This window comes from Echeneis naucrates, chromosome 5, assembly GCF_900963305.1.
Source record: "Echeneis naucrates chromosome 5, fEcheNa1.1, whole genome shotgun sequence".
NCBI classification, from domain to species: domain Eukaryota; kingdom Metazoa; phylum Chordata; class Actinopteri; order Carangiformes; family Echeneidae; genus Echeneis; species Echeneis naucrates.
The window spans coordinates 20,467,899-20,481,264 of NC_042515.1; the positions used below are offsets into that span (position 1 = coordinate 20,467,899).

Here is a 13,366-nt window from a genome sequence, read left to right on the forward strand (position 1 = left end):
TGCACACTGAAGGCTTGTAACATCTGGGAGGGGCAGATGTGACAGCAGAGGGTTTTTCCCTCCGGTGCGGGGGGGTTGTGTGTGTGTGTAAAGCCGTCCTCCGCCGGAGCCGCTCCGCTCCGCTCTGCTCACATGCGCAGCGCTCCGACGCAGCGCAGGTCAGAGAGGCTGCTGGCGAATGGAAGAGGGATGCGAAGCCACCATGAACCGGCGGCTGCTCTCGTCTCTCCCCGTTTAGCGTTCGCCCCGTCGACCGGAGCTGTTTCCTCTGGGTGATTTTCAGCCTGTGGTCCGGCCCAGGGATGATTTGTCTCGGCTCTGTGTAGCTACAGAGGACCGTGGAGACCCGGGAAGGCATCGGTCATGCTCTCTGGTAAGAGAGAAGTGTGTGTTTGTGTGCGGCGGGGGGGGGGGTTCATCAAGATGTCCTTCTCATCCTGAACAGGCGTATTAATGGACACAACCTTGATATCGATATCCTGTTTTTTAATACCTCGGCCTACACATGACTCATCGAGGTGTTATTCGCTATTTCTTACGCGCATTCAGCCAGCTGTAAAAAGCGAGTATTTCCCGGTGTGACACGGTGACACACCTGCGACGTGTTGTTGCTTCCGTTCGTCGGTCCGGTGTGTGTGTGGCCGTGAGCCGCTCCGCTCCGCTGCCGCTATGCAGATGCAGGATGGCTGCTGTCGACAGGAACACATGCTTGTGCCATCGACTAAAAAAAAAAAAACAACAACAACCAAAAAACAAAACGCGGCTGTGCGTTGAAATGACTGTCTGTGCCAAACGAGATCCATCATGTGTGTCTCATTCGCGCCTGTAAACAACAACAACAACAACAACAACAACACCACTGTGCGGCACGTTCATTGTCATTAAGGCAGGGGGTGCCGGATGTTGCAGCCCCGGCTGCATGAATTCAACGGGCAGCGTTAAAGGAGTATAAAAAAAAATCATCTGTGTCATGCTTCTTGGGAATACACAACTTCCCCCTGTTGCTGTAATGTCGTGGGGCAAAATGTGTGGAAGCGTGCTGCCTCTTGGGCCTTATCGATTTCACTGTTCCCATTTCTAAATACTGCTTGCTCTCATGCAGCAGTGCTAAGCCCCATTATGAACAGATTCCTGAGCAAGGATGTCTGTCTGGATGTGGAAAAAACCCCCCAACCTAATCTAAAAGAGTTGTGTGGGTCAGTCAGTGCCTTCAGGGCGAGTCACTGCTGTGTTTCCCAGACCACCCAAAAGGTGGTCTGGGAAACACCTCTCTGTTTTCAGAAGAGGATTTTCCTTTTTGCTGTCGAGCATTTGTGAAAGTGCTGATTGTTGCTATTTTGGGGTCCTTGTGTTTACAAAGGCTTTGAGTTCTCGGACCATCAGGTCATTTTGCAGAGTTTGTTTTATTGCAGAGCATTTGTGCTGGGCTTCATGTTGATAAGGGGCACTTTGACACATGGTGGTGTTTGTTTTCACCCCTCTCCCCTCAGCGTTGTCTTCCAATGGGTGTCATCCTACTGTACCTTCCTTATTCCTGTGAGTGTTGGCCTTCATTCAAACACTGAAATTGGACCTTGATCCAAATTGGATCAAACACAACAGTATTCTTCTGCCACTGTGTTACATCAAGGTGACGGCTCCTGATGGGTGTGTGTGCTCAGAGGGAAGTGTAAAGAATCACACCTGGACATCTGCATAGTTTGAGGATCTACTGAAAATACGCTTTAGGCTCCATCCTAAGTGTCTTGGTGTTTCATGCGTTAGCTCAGGGACTGAAGTCCCAGACCTTATCAAGTGCTGAAAATACACCAGAGCAGCAGTGACATGAATATAGGAGAGAATTCACCCACTTTTACTCCGTTATAAAGAAGTTCACATGCTCAGAAGAATTAAATCAGGCTGCATTGTAATGGACCTAACTGTACGGCTGTGGCTGCACATCCTAAGCAGCTCTGAAATCCCTCCAAAATCAACAAAGAGGATTAGACCCACACTGGATCGTGAAAACAACGCTGGAATACATACAAAAAACCATCCAGGTGTTGCAGAGCACAGGGAAAATGTATAAGAATAATCCCCTCGGACATTAGAGCCACATTCCTTTCTTTATTACTCTCCCCACCTCGGCTTAGCAGAATCCAGTTGGATACCAATCACCAAGATTGCTTTGTTTCAGCTGAGGTACTTGTGTCAAACATGTGAAGGTGAATATCTTGATGAACCCGAACGGTTGTTGGACCTGAGCTAAGCTAAGCTGTGCTGCTCTGTAGGGATCACATGAAGAGATTGTATTAATGTGTGGAGGTAGAAGATGGGGTCACCTGACCTTCCATAAGTTGTTTGGTAGGGGTTGGTCAGGTGGAGGTGATCCAGAGCTGAATCCTCTTCATTGCGTGACCTGTGACTGATGCTGACTGAAACCTGATTTTTTTTGTTCATTTATTTATTTAGCATGAGCACAGTATGATGTTGACTTTTCTATTCCTGAGCCACACCATCACATCTGACTAACGGTTGTTTGATGCCTTTGGCGTTTGAGTGGTAGACAGAGCATGCGCATAAGACAGGTTGCTGTTCTGCGAAGGAACAACGTGAGGTTCAGAGGTCAGACGCATCAGGAAAACCCTCCAGAAGAGTCATTGCAGGACATCACTGGGGAAAATGTGGGAGCCTAATTTTAAAGCTACGTTGTCGGTCGTACTACTGGCCTAGTTGTGATTCATTTGGGACCTTCAGGAGCTGTATAGTTGTAACCCTGCTCCAGTTACCATGTGTAAATCCACAACAGCAGCAGCTGTGTCAACACCAACAGTCAACATGAGGGCTCCTAGCCTCACCTGTCCACGCTGAGCTGGAAAGGATATTTCAGCTGCTCTTCCACGTCGCACGACTTACAAACATACTGTGCATCCATTGCCATTTTCAAAGGAAATGAGTTTGTTGTCGAAGCCCTTCCTGAGACACATGAAGAAACACTGAGATATAAGTCATGAATATGTCTTTTATATAAATGCTGTTGACAACAGGAGCCTGTTTCTGGGACTCCTACACGGTGAGTGAATCTATTTACGAGATGGGAGCCATCCTGTTTATCAAGGGATGAGAATGCTGGGTATAAAACTGATGCATGTAGAAATATAGCTTCGCTGTGAATTTGCCAAACTGCGATCAGAGAATATTTATGACTTCTAAGCTGAAGAGAAGACGAGCTAGTCCTTGTGTGGACATGGCAGGATGGGCCTATAGGCTTTAGTGTTTAGCCTGCCGGACTTGAATATTAAACTCCTGGCTGATTTGCATTCGTGTGATGCGCGCTGCACAGGGGCAGCTCACTCCCATTGCACGGCTCATGTTTTAATCAGCATGGCTCCCTCTGTGCTATCTATACCACCATCCAGAGCCCGCGCCTCACCCCCTCCCTACACATGCTACAACATGTGTTTGATGCTTGTGTTGTGTTCATATTTCTCGTATTCGTGTCTCCTCTGATCCTTCCTTTGATGCTGCTCTTTGCGACTCTCTGTTTATCTGCTTTATCTTCACTGTGCTGCCTTCTCTCCTGCAGGCCTCTCTCTGGAATGTGATCCACTCTTGTGTTGTTGTACCTGTACCTGAGCACACATCTGCACACCAGATGTTTAAGGAGTTTGTGCTTGACTCTGACCAGTGGGACCACAGATCCTTTCAGGTGTGTTATTTGGCAACCTAAGCATTTAGAAGGTGTCCTGCTGAAACTGATTGATGATGATCACTCTTCTTCTTGCCATTCCCCAAAGTGATTCTAGGGTTTGAAACAGCCTTGTTTTCCATTTGCACCATTTCTGTTCAAAATCTGGCATTTATATCTACTGCTGCTAACAGCCTACTAAATCTTAGTATCAAGTGCAGCCACACACACCCTAGTTGTGTTCCAGCTCATAGCACACTGTGCAAACACGGGGAGAGATGGTAGTTAAGGTACAGCAGTCAGGACGTGCTGAATGTAAAAAACTTTGCTCTGCTTTGCTGGAGAGCGGATGTGTGTCAGCAGCATATCCTCACACTGATTTGCATTGAAACACCACTGGTGTGTGCTGCCTTGTAGAAAGGTACCAGAAGTGAAGTCAGTGGAATGTGTAAGTGTTCACATTAGCTGACATTAACTGTGAACAAAAGAAGGAAGGTCGCAACCGTAAAACCACCGTTCAGTGTTTTGCAGTGAATAAATTGTTAATGGATTTCAGTGTGAGAAAGGTTTCATTCTGAGTACATATTATTAAGTGGCCGCATGAAATCAGTCACAGCACTGAAAATGAAGCTTAGCTGGTTAAATGAAGAATTGTTAACTTTGTAAAGGCACGTAGGGCATGTTTAAGAGATTGAAAAGAATAGCACCAAGTGTCCAAAAAGTGTTTTGTTTGCTGGACAAAGCCATTCTTAAGAGGCATGGCGGCATTTTGGCTGCAGCATTCAGCTGCCCAGCGATGGCTCAGATGAACATGTCTCTGTTTGTCTCCTCCCTGGGAGTTTACCACTACCACTGTTCAGCAGAGCGTAGACCTAACACCTCATGTGCTTTCCCCAGGTGCGAATCCCCCTCCACATATTAGATTAGATAGATCAAAATCTGATCATCACGGACTCTTGGTTTCGTGTAACAGGATTCATGTGATGAGCTTTTGTCTGAGCAGCGGTCGTAACTCTGCCACCTGTTTTTGTGAAAGGCTCCTACTTGTCTGTCAATGGGAGGTCAAGCATGCTGGGGGTTTTCACACGAACAGGAGCAGACAGCAGTTACTGGTTCAGGTCCAGGACAGGAGCCAACGCAAACTCAGTAGAAGTATTTCAACTATGCATTCACACAAAGTGAGCCTCATTTTTTGCATTGTGTGAGGGAGGAAAACAGAACACCACGTCTTGCTGACTTCAGAAGCACCAAAAAGCGGGTCAGTGTGAGCAGAGCTTAGAGACAGCTGCTCAGACTAAAAGATGGATAAATGTTTCTGTTTGAAAGATGTGATGCTGGCAGTGGCAGTCTTTGGATGGGTAATTTTGATTCAGCCCTTGAGGCCTTTCGTCTAGATTTGGGGGTTGAGCTGAGTCGTTTTATGATTTACTTGACTGGCAAGGAGACAGGAAGATGCTTGTTTATAGCAGCGATTTGTGAGCAGCATTGAGTGAGAGGCTTTTGGCAGAAAATGCTGTTGCTATTTTTGGATGTGAAGTCTCTATTGGGTATTAGGGTAAAGGCTTTGTTTCCAGTGAACCTTTTGTGGAAGGGAAAGTGCACATGAAACATTGCTTACTTGGCACAGTTGGTGAGAGGCAGTATTTTCAGGATACAGTTTGGAAAAAATAAGCTTACATTCAGTTTTCAGCAACATTTCTACTGAACAGATATATTAAAGCTGCAGCATACAGTAAATGCCCTATACAACACAAATTGCATGTAAACCTTCGTGTTTATCACAGAAGCAAAAAAGGAAACTCAACAGAATCTTGCCTCTGTCACTTCTCTTTCTTTGCTTCTGACTCGGTTCCTCTGTCCCCCTTTCTGTTTTACACTTGCTGCTGCTGAGCTATTGAGACACAAAACACACAGGGTTGAGGTTTCTCTCTCTCCATTTCTTGCCATGCATTATTAATGCAACTTATCCTGACTCACTTTCTGTTCTTTTTTGAAAATTAATTGGTTGCTAATTGTGTCTGAGAGCTAATTTTAGAGTATCCCTCACTTTCAAAATGCCTTAAGGTGCAAATTTAGTTTTGATGAGTCCTTTGTCGGACTTTTGATATTTTAAAAGTGTTTTAAAAACCGGATAAAGGCATATGTTAGGTATGGTGTTATATCTGGTCCAATCTGGTTTTTATGGTGCTTTTGATTGAAATGAACACTTTGTCTTGTAAAGGTTTCAGCCTTCCATACCTGAGCAGAGGTGCAGTAGCTCCCCCTGATGGTACCTGCTACAATCTGATCTCGGAGACACCCATGCTTATCTACTGCTGACTTGCTGGAAATGCGACAACTGACTCTCCACCTCCAGACAACATATGGCTGACACTGCAAGGTAAGAAAAAACAACACTTGAACCCTGAATAAAGTTTGTTGATGCATCTCAGCTGCAGTTAAACCTCAGTTGTTTTTGTTTCATCAGGTGAGGACGTGGTTGGGAGTTCGAGTTGTAAAGTCCCCAGAGTTACAGCACATGGAGGTCAAAGGACATCTGATCACATCCATGGGTTTGGGGGCTCCTGGTGAGTTGTGAGTCCTCACACTTTCACGTCTGGACAGGCCTGGCTGATGTATCAGCTTGTGTTCAAGAGAGCCAGAGTTTTTTGTTTTTTTTTCTCAAGAGACAGCTGAAAAGACGGCTGTATGTGTGAATGCCTTTTGTCCTAGTTGTGAGATAATCTTATTAGAGCCCTAAATTAACATGAGATGACTTGTTAGAGACAAGCACTTTAAAATGCAACCCCTTTAAAACAGAGGAAATGGTTAGGTTTCCTAACTTAATTTAACGTAACTTAATTTAACTTAACACATTTTTTCACATGTAAAATCTCCAGTATCTAGTCAAAGGAGAACTCGAACTTTTTTTTTTTTTTTTTTTTTTTTTTAGACCAATAAATCCCATGACATTGTATTTCTTACTGAGCTTTACATGTGTGTTTGTCCGTTTGCCTTAAGCTACTGTTCCATGTACAAATTAACATGCCAGCACAAAGTGTGACTCATTGCTGTGTGTTTAATAGTTTTCAGACAGAAAACAGAAAACACACCTGGGATGTGTTGAGAACAAAGGAATCTGGAATGTTTTCAGCCGTGTGCTTTAATTCCTCGGTTGTGTGATATGCTCTGTGATGTGTAGATATTCAAGGCAGCCAGGAAAATAAGCTGCAGGCTGAAAGGATTGCAGCTTTGCAAGAGAGGAAGCATGCCCTGGAGGCTCTCCTTAACACCAGAGTGGGAGAGCTCAAGCAAGTCTGTTTGCAGGAAGCGGTAAGGGGCTCCTCTGAAACATCAATCGCACTCGATAAATCACAGTGGTTTCAATGATAGCTGCATTATTATTGATTATTACTGATGTATAATTCTATGTTGTAAAATCACACATAAGAATACCGCACACCATAATTGCAACCACAACTAGTTGAAAATCAGCTTTTTTGTACAAATGTGGCTGCATATGAATATTTTCTTGATTATTCTGGGAAAACTCGTCAGCATGTGTTGATGAAGTCACAGCCACCTCAGCTCGTCATTAACAGCTGTTTCACACATCCCTGTGCATGTGTGAACGGACGGCTGGTGACTAACTCTCTCTTCTTAGGGCTTTATCCTTAGATTCACAAGTTGTCTGCTCTGTTCTTGTAATTTGATTTGTGATCATGCTACATTAATAAATGAAGATGTTCCAGACGAGCCATGTGTGAGCTGGAATTTCAGCAGTCTTAACCTTTCAGCCATTTTTCTGCTGTAGCTCAGCACCCGAACAAATGAATGAGAGCACAACTGTGCACAAGATCATGATATTTTGATCATCTACTCAGTCAGTAGCAAGCGCTATTGTGTTTCTGCTTGAAAATAAGGTAGCAACATTATATTTAATGCAGTTTTAATACATTGTGTTACTTAGGGGACTTTCGTAAGTGCGGACTAATAAATGTCCTCTGCAGGAGCTGACTGGGAAGTTGCCACGTGCTTTCCCCCTGGAGACGGGTGAAAAACCGCCACTTGTACAGCGCAGGGCTGGCCTGGCGCCCAACAGCAAGGCAGACGTAAGTCAACACCTTGAATATCAATTGTGTTTACGCAGCAGCTGTGTTGTTGTGCGTAGTCGTGGTCTGACACTGACAGCTGTCCTTGGCTGCAGGATGAGGCTGCCCAAAGAAAGCAGATGAAAGCCATCTTCACTGGTGCCCTGTACAGACACTCAGAACCAGATCGAAACGTCCCAAATAGCAAAAGGACAGTTCACCGGGGGTGTCACACAGGTATAATAACACAGCACGCGCACAACTAAAACATTTACAAAAATGAAAATATCTGCGATAATTGAGGGAAGAGCATTGTCAGTAATAATGTATGTGTTTGGAAACACAGATTTATCTTTGCACTTATGCTGAGCACCTGAATGTTTTGTTGTCTTTTAGAGGACACTGTTATGTCAGAGAGCACGAGCTCCATGTCAGATTCAACATCCCATGACAATGGTAAGTTCATCCAATATGCATACTCTGCTCTCTGCTTGCCAGTGTTATTTTTCACATTCAAAATACATTTCTCACATTTAGTTGGTGTGAAGCTCATTTTCACTTCTAGTGTTCAAACACCAACTACACACATATTTGAATTGTTTTAAAACGTTCTCTTCTTTCTCCTTCCAAAAGAGTCCTCTCCCAGCGTGGCTGCTGACCAGCGCTCTCTGTCTCAGCCTCGCCTCACAGTGGGCAGCCCCGACCACAGAGTCAGCAGGAAACTGTCTCCGGTAGAGGTTTATTATGAGATGAGGACTCGACGTAACTCTGTCACAAGCTCTGTTAGGTACTTAGCTTCAAGCCGTAGTGTGTGCCGTCCCCTTGATCTGTGTGAGAGTGAACACATGATTGTTTTCATGTGTGGGTGATAGATCATAAAGGCAACCATGTGTGTCCTCCTGTATCACTTCTCACAGCCCAACTCACTCTTTACCAAGAAGTGCATCAAACGCTGAAGGCAGAAGTGTTCCAGCAACTCCTCTCCTGGCACGAACTGCTCCAATCAGCGTCCATGTCCGGTAATCTGCCATACAGTGCCGCTTTGGTCTGAGCCCTCCATAGTTGGAAAATGCTCACTTAGAGACTTAGTTTAAATGCTGAAATAGGGTCAGGGTTCTAACAATGATTTTCATATTTAGCATTTTTAGCCCTTAAACATAAACATCAGCCCCTTCTTAAGGGATTTTCTATGAAATGCAATTTGTCTTTCGAACTTCAGCCCTAGACTACCTTCACACCGCAAGTCTTAGTGTTCAATTCGGATTTCCTCCTAGATCCTTCTAAGGATGTCACCTTTGTCACCGCTGTCTGCCATGTTTGTTTTTGTTTTGCAACTCCAGCCTGCACACAATTATGGTGACTGTGAATTCTGATACAGCATGCATGGCTGTTCAGACTGAGGTCTGATCTGTATCTGATTTAAAACCACATATGAAAGGTGGCCCATTTGGGGCAGCCTGGGCCCACTGTGTGAACATAGCCTTGGGGCTAATGTAAGCCGTCTCTCATCTGTACTTTAGGTCTGATGCATCAGGGGGTAACGGGCTGAAGCAGTGGTCTGGCAGTCTGGATGTGCCATATATGATTCCATTAGCCCAAGAGGGGTCTTCCTCTGATCGCAGAGGCTGCCCGTACAACTCCAGAGCCAGACGGAGTAACAGCTCAGAGGCTCTGTTGGACAGATCGAGTCTCCCTGAAGACCCAGCAACCAGAAATGGGATGCCCCCCCGAGGAGGGCCCTACAAGAGCTCAGAGACACTGACTGATGGCAAACTGCGACACATTCACCTGGGCAGCCCTGACAGACAAGTGGATGGCTCCGTGGAACAGGCCAAAATGCGTCTGTCCATGGGCGGCAGGGGGGCAGGTGGAGGCTACAATGAGCTATTAATGGACTATATCTGGGGGAAACAGCAAAGGGTGCAAGTGCAACACCACCTCTATCAGTCCACGGGCAGGATTTGGCAGGACCTGCCCTCACCTCGATCCTCCACAGTGGCAGTGCCACCCCATGCAAACGGTTTTTCTCATTCCCAGGTGCATCTCCCCAGCGCTGCGCCTCCTTACAGCCCCATGGTCCTTCGAGGGTCCCAAGCTGAGCTGCGCCGTGTCAAAGTCACCAGAACCAAATCTTGTGGACCCTTTATTCCTTTGCAGCAACATCCCCAGGATGCAATCCTCTTATCAGCGTATGAGTCCCCCTTACCTGCCAGCAGCACCAACACATCCTCCATCCCCAACCTGCACCCCTACCAGACTGAGATGTCTGGGCCCTCCATCAGTCGCAGACCGCCACAGTTTTCTCTCCCGACCCCAGAGGACTCGACCAGAAGCTTGCATAAAGCACTGGCTCTTGAGGGCTTGAGAGACTGGTACCTGAGGAACGCCCTCGGCTATCCACCTGCTGCCTCAAAGGGCCACGAGGCAGGGATCTCTCGCCTCTCACATCCCCACCCGCTGGTGCACCAGGCCCAGTCTGTACAAGGTGAAGTAGCCAATCCCCACAGGTCTCAGATACCCCAGTCAGCCAGCTTCCATGGACTCCCGTTGCATGGAAGGTTAGTACTTTTGTTTTTTTGTTTTATTGTTCTTGCTTTCCCCCCGTATGCGCCTTGGTGGGAGTCAGTGTTGTTTACTGCAGTTGGAGCTTGAGGATTTGAACTTTTTCTCAAAATGTTCATGTTCCTTTTCTTGTATTTGACGATTGCATCACCACAAAAATAAAGAAACCCACTATCCTTTTGGAGATTGATTGAGATTGAGATTGATTTTACTTTTTGTATTTTTATTTTTTTTTGCATGTTCACTATCATTATCGCTGTCACATATCAACATCCAAGTTCTTGGTTATTTTCTGAAATACGATTACTCTAAAATTTCCAAACATAAATGTGGACACGCATTAGTTGTTTGCCTCATTATGGCAGCTTTGCTATTGAGCATTTTGTCTTTTTTCCTTCATGTCATAAGGAATATGAGGTTTTGATGAAACAACTCTCCAGCTTCCGTCATATTCTGTCTTTTTTTTTTTTTTTCATGAAGATGCGTTGTCACTGAGGTGTTATGATTCACTGCATTCTTCTTGTCGACTGCTGTATTGATTTGTCTTTCCTCCCAAACAGGTCGATGGAGTTCTCTCTCTATCAGGAGACTCCTCATTCACAGATGCAAGAGGTGACCCCAAAGGAACCCAGTGCAGACCCAGGCACCCTAGTCTGATGCAGCAGGACCCCAACCCACACACACACACACACACACACACACACACACACACACACTATATTCTATGAGCAAAAACACTGTAGCCTCACACATGCATTTACTCACTCAAATAGTCTTACACAGACAAACTGATACAATGTGACCTCAATTGCAAAGCAAAACACAGCAACCTCAGCAGAAAGAGACTGGAATAGATGACAAACTGTAGCTGTGCAGTATGAAAAAGCCTTGGCAAGTTCCCTGTGTTTTAACCGATTCCACCAGTATGAAATCCAAACCCAGCACTCTGATGTGGATGTGCACTGGTGTTGACTTGCGGAGTGTGTAACAACAACATGGTCATGCTGTATATCGATATATCTGGTCTAACCTTTGCGAGCAGTGAGTTACTGCCTAATAACCATGAAAAGTCTCCCAAGATATACTTTTTTACAGAATATATACAAGTCTAAATCACTATTTTGTATCTTCTGAGATATAAAGAACAGTTATACTAAAGAGGTAATTTATTGCTCTTTAATCATGTGATATACAAAAATGTTATATGAGCTCATATCATCTGAAAAGTATTAATACATGCTGATGAATGTGTGTTTGTAAACTATATAAAACGCAAAAACCAAGCTTCAATTTCTCATCCACCATTAACTTCACAGCCATTCGTATTTTTCATGTTTGATAAACAAAACGAGCCATGAACTGTAGCGTACTGGTGTAGCAGGACGGGAGTGCCTAAATGTTTTAATATTAAACCTTGGTTAGAAAACTTTAAAGTGCTTTCTAATATTCTGAAATGCTAGCATTAAGCCTCTGTGAGCTTAGTCTAATCGAAAACGTAAAGCAGTTCATGATGTCACAAGATTAGGATTTTGGAATGATGTCATATATATATATATATATCTATATCTCTCTATCTCTATGTATATAGAGAGAATAATCTTTTTGGTTTTGTTATCTAGATTCAGTTCGGTGCTAGCTGATCAAGCGTAGCTTTCTCTTTGCTGACCTTGCCAGAATAATTAGACTAGTTTTTGGAGAAACCTGATGGCTGTTATGAGACCTACTGTATGGCAGTAGCACATGACTGTATGACAATAATTTACACATATCACATCATTTTTTCTGCATTTAGTTGTGGAGGATTTGAGTGTCATACAGAGCACTTTATGAACATCTTAAGCCTTAATTCCCTATGAAATTGTCACCATGACAGATGACAGGCATTAGGAAGGTTCTGACAGGGTTTATTAGGGGACAGAGTTAAGTCAGTTTTGTCAAATTCTGCTGAAGGTCTATCTGAATGTTAGTCTGTATAGAGTGTGGATTGTACTGGTGAGTTTCAAGTTGATATTTTACTCCCATACTAATACTGTAATTTTAAACTAACCACATAAAAAATATTTAATCACAATAACCTCCCTCTTTGTCCTTCCACCGAGTGAGAACTATATAAATGGTTATAGAAAGTAAGGTATGAAGCAAATGGGGCTGCTGCAGCATTGAATGATGGTGTGAGCAGGTCTCATACCAGTAAACATTTCTTTATGAGCATTCATGCTGGCTAACTGTTGTGTTTCTAATGTTTTCAACTCATTTCATGTGTTTTTGGTTAAATATTTTTTTTTATCTTAGCATCATAACACATTCATGTTGTTGTATTCAGAAACATGGTAGCATTCTGCATTGTAAACGTCAGAAAATGAGAAATAAACCCTTCAACAAAACTGAAAATATCTGTTGTAATGTAAACAGAACTCAGTTTATTTTCTTCATTTAATGCACTTGACTGTTGGCCATCTTTGGACTCATTTGAATGGAATTCTCTACGTGTCATGAGTGATGTTTTCTACTCTGTTACAAAGTGAAGCATATCATGTTTCCCAAGTTTCTTCTGCTGTCTGATATGTTCACATCCTCTCTGTATCCAGCTTCATAGAGCTTTCAGCTGGTTAAAACCAGAAATCAAAGACCAAACTGCTGTGCACTGGGGGTCGTAAATGTATTTTTCATACAACGTACTCTGTAAGTTTAAAGTAAATAATATAAATTTAGCTTGAAAGCAAATTTATTCAAACTACACTATATTTATGAACCTATAACATTTTGTAGCTATCTGCTGTAGCTCATTCTCATCAGTGCAGGAATTGGTTATGTGTGTTTAAACTGTTTAATTCAGCAGTGTGACGTGTTAATATTTGATTATGCAGATTTTTACTTTTTTTTTTTTTTTTTTTTTTTTTTTTTTAGATATTTAAGTGCAGCTGTTTTCTCTTTCACTCCTCTTTATAACTAGGCCTATGAAGTAAGGCTAAAAAGGCCTGCCCTATACTGTATGTATGAGATTGTGCATTCATTCTACTAAATAAAATGTCAAGTTGAAAACAAAACACAGAACTTGTCAAATGCA

General features: G+C 43.7%; 1 protein-coding gene across 3 annotated transcripts; it reads left to right on the plus strand.

Moving 5' to 3' along the window:
- Positions 1-148: 148 nt before the first annotated feature.
- On the plus strand, positions 149-13,161 carry ccdc120b (coiled-coil domain containing 120b). Of its 3 annotated transcripts, XM_029502097.1 has the most exons (12): positions 149-373; positions 3,566-3,688; positions 5,889-6,047; positions 6,135-6,234; positions 6,849-6,979; positions 7,657-7,758; positions 7,854-7,974; positions 8,134-8,193; positions 8,371-8,524; positions 8,655-8,756; positions 9,258-10,295; positions 10,860-13,161. In XM_029502097.1, exons 4-12 carry the CDS (start codon positions 6,186-6,188, stop codon positions 10,954-10,956), a joined length of 1,854 nt encoding a protein of 617 aa, XP_029357957.1. In that variant the 5' UTR covers positions 149-373; positions 3,566-3,688; positions 5,889-6,047; positions 6,135-6,185; the 3' UTR covers positions 10,957-13,161. The 3 variants fall into 3 exon arrangements, with proteins under 3 accessions (XP_029357957.1, XP_029357959.1, XP_029357958.1); XM_029502099.1 differs by lacking the exon at positions 8,655-8,756; XM_029502098.1 differs by lacking the exon at positions 3,566-3,688.
- The last annotated feature ends 205 nt before the right edge of the window (positions 13,162-13,366 follow it).

Coding starts and splice junctions, on each gene's coding strand:
- ccdc120b (XM_029502097.1), top strand. CDS start 6,186: ATGGAGGTCAAAGGACATCTGATCACATCCATGGGTTTGGGGGCTCCT. Junction 6,235..6,848: donor CATGGGTTTGGGGGCTCCTG/GTGAGTTGTGAG, acceptor TGTGATGTGTAG/ATATTCAAGGCAGCCAGGAA. Junction 7,759..7,853: donor CGCCCAACAGCAAGGCAGAC/GTAAGTCAACAC, acceptor CCTTGGCTGCAG/GATGAGGCTGCCCAAAGAAA.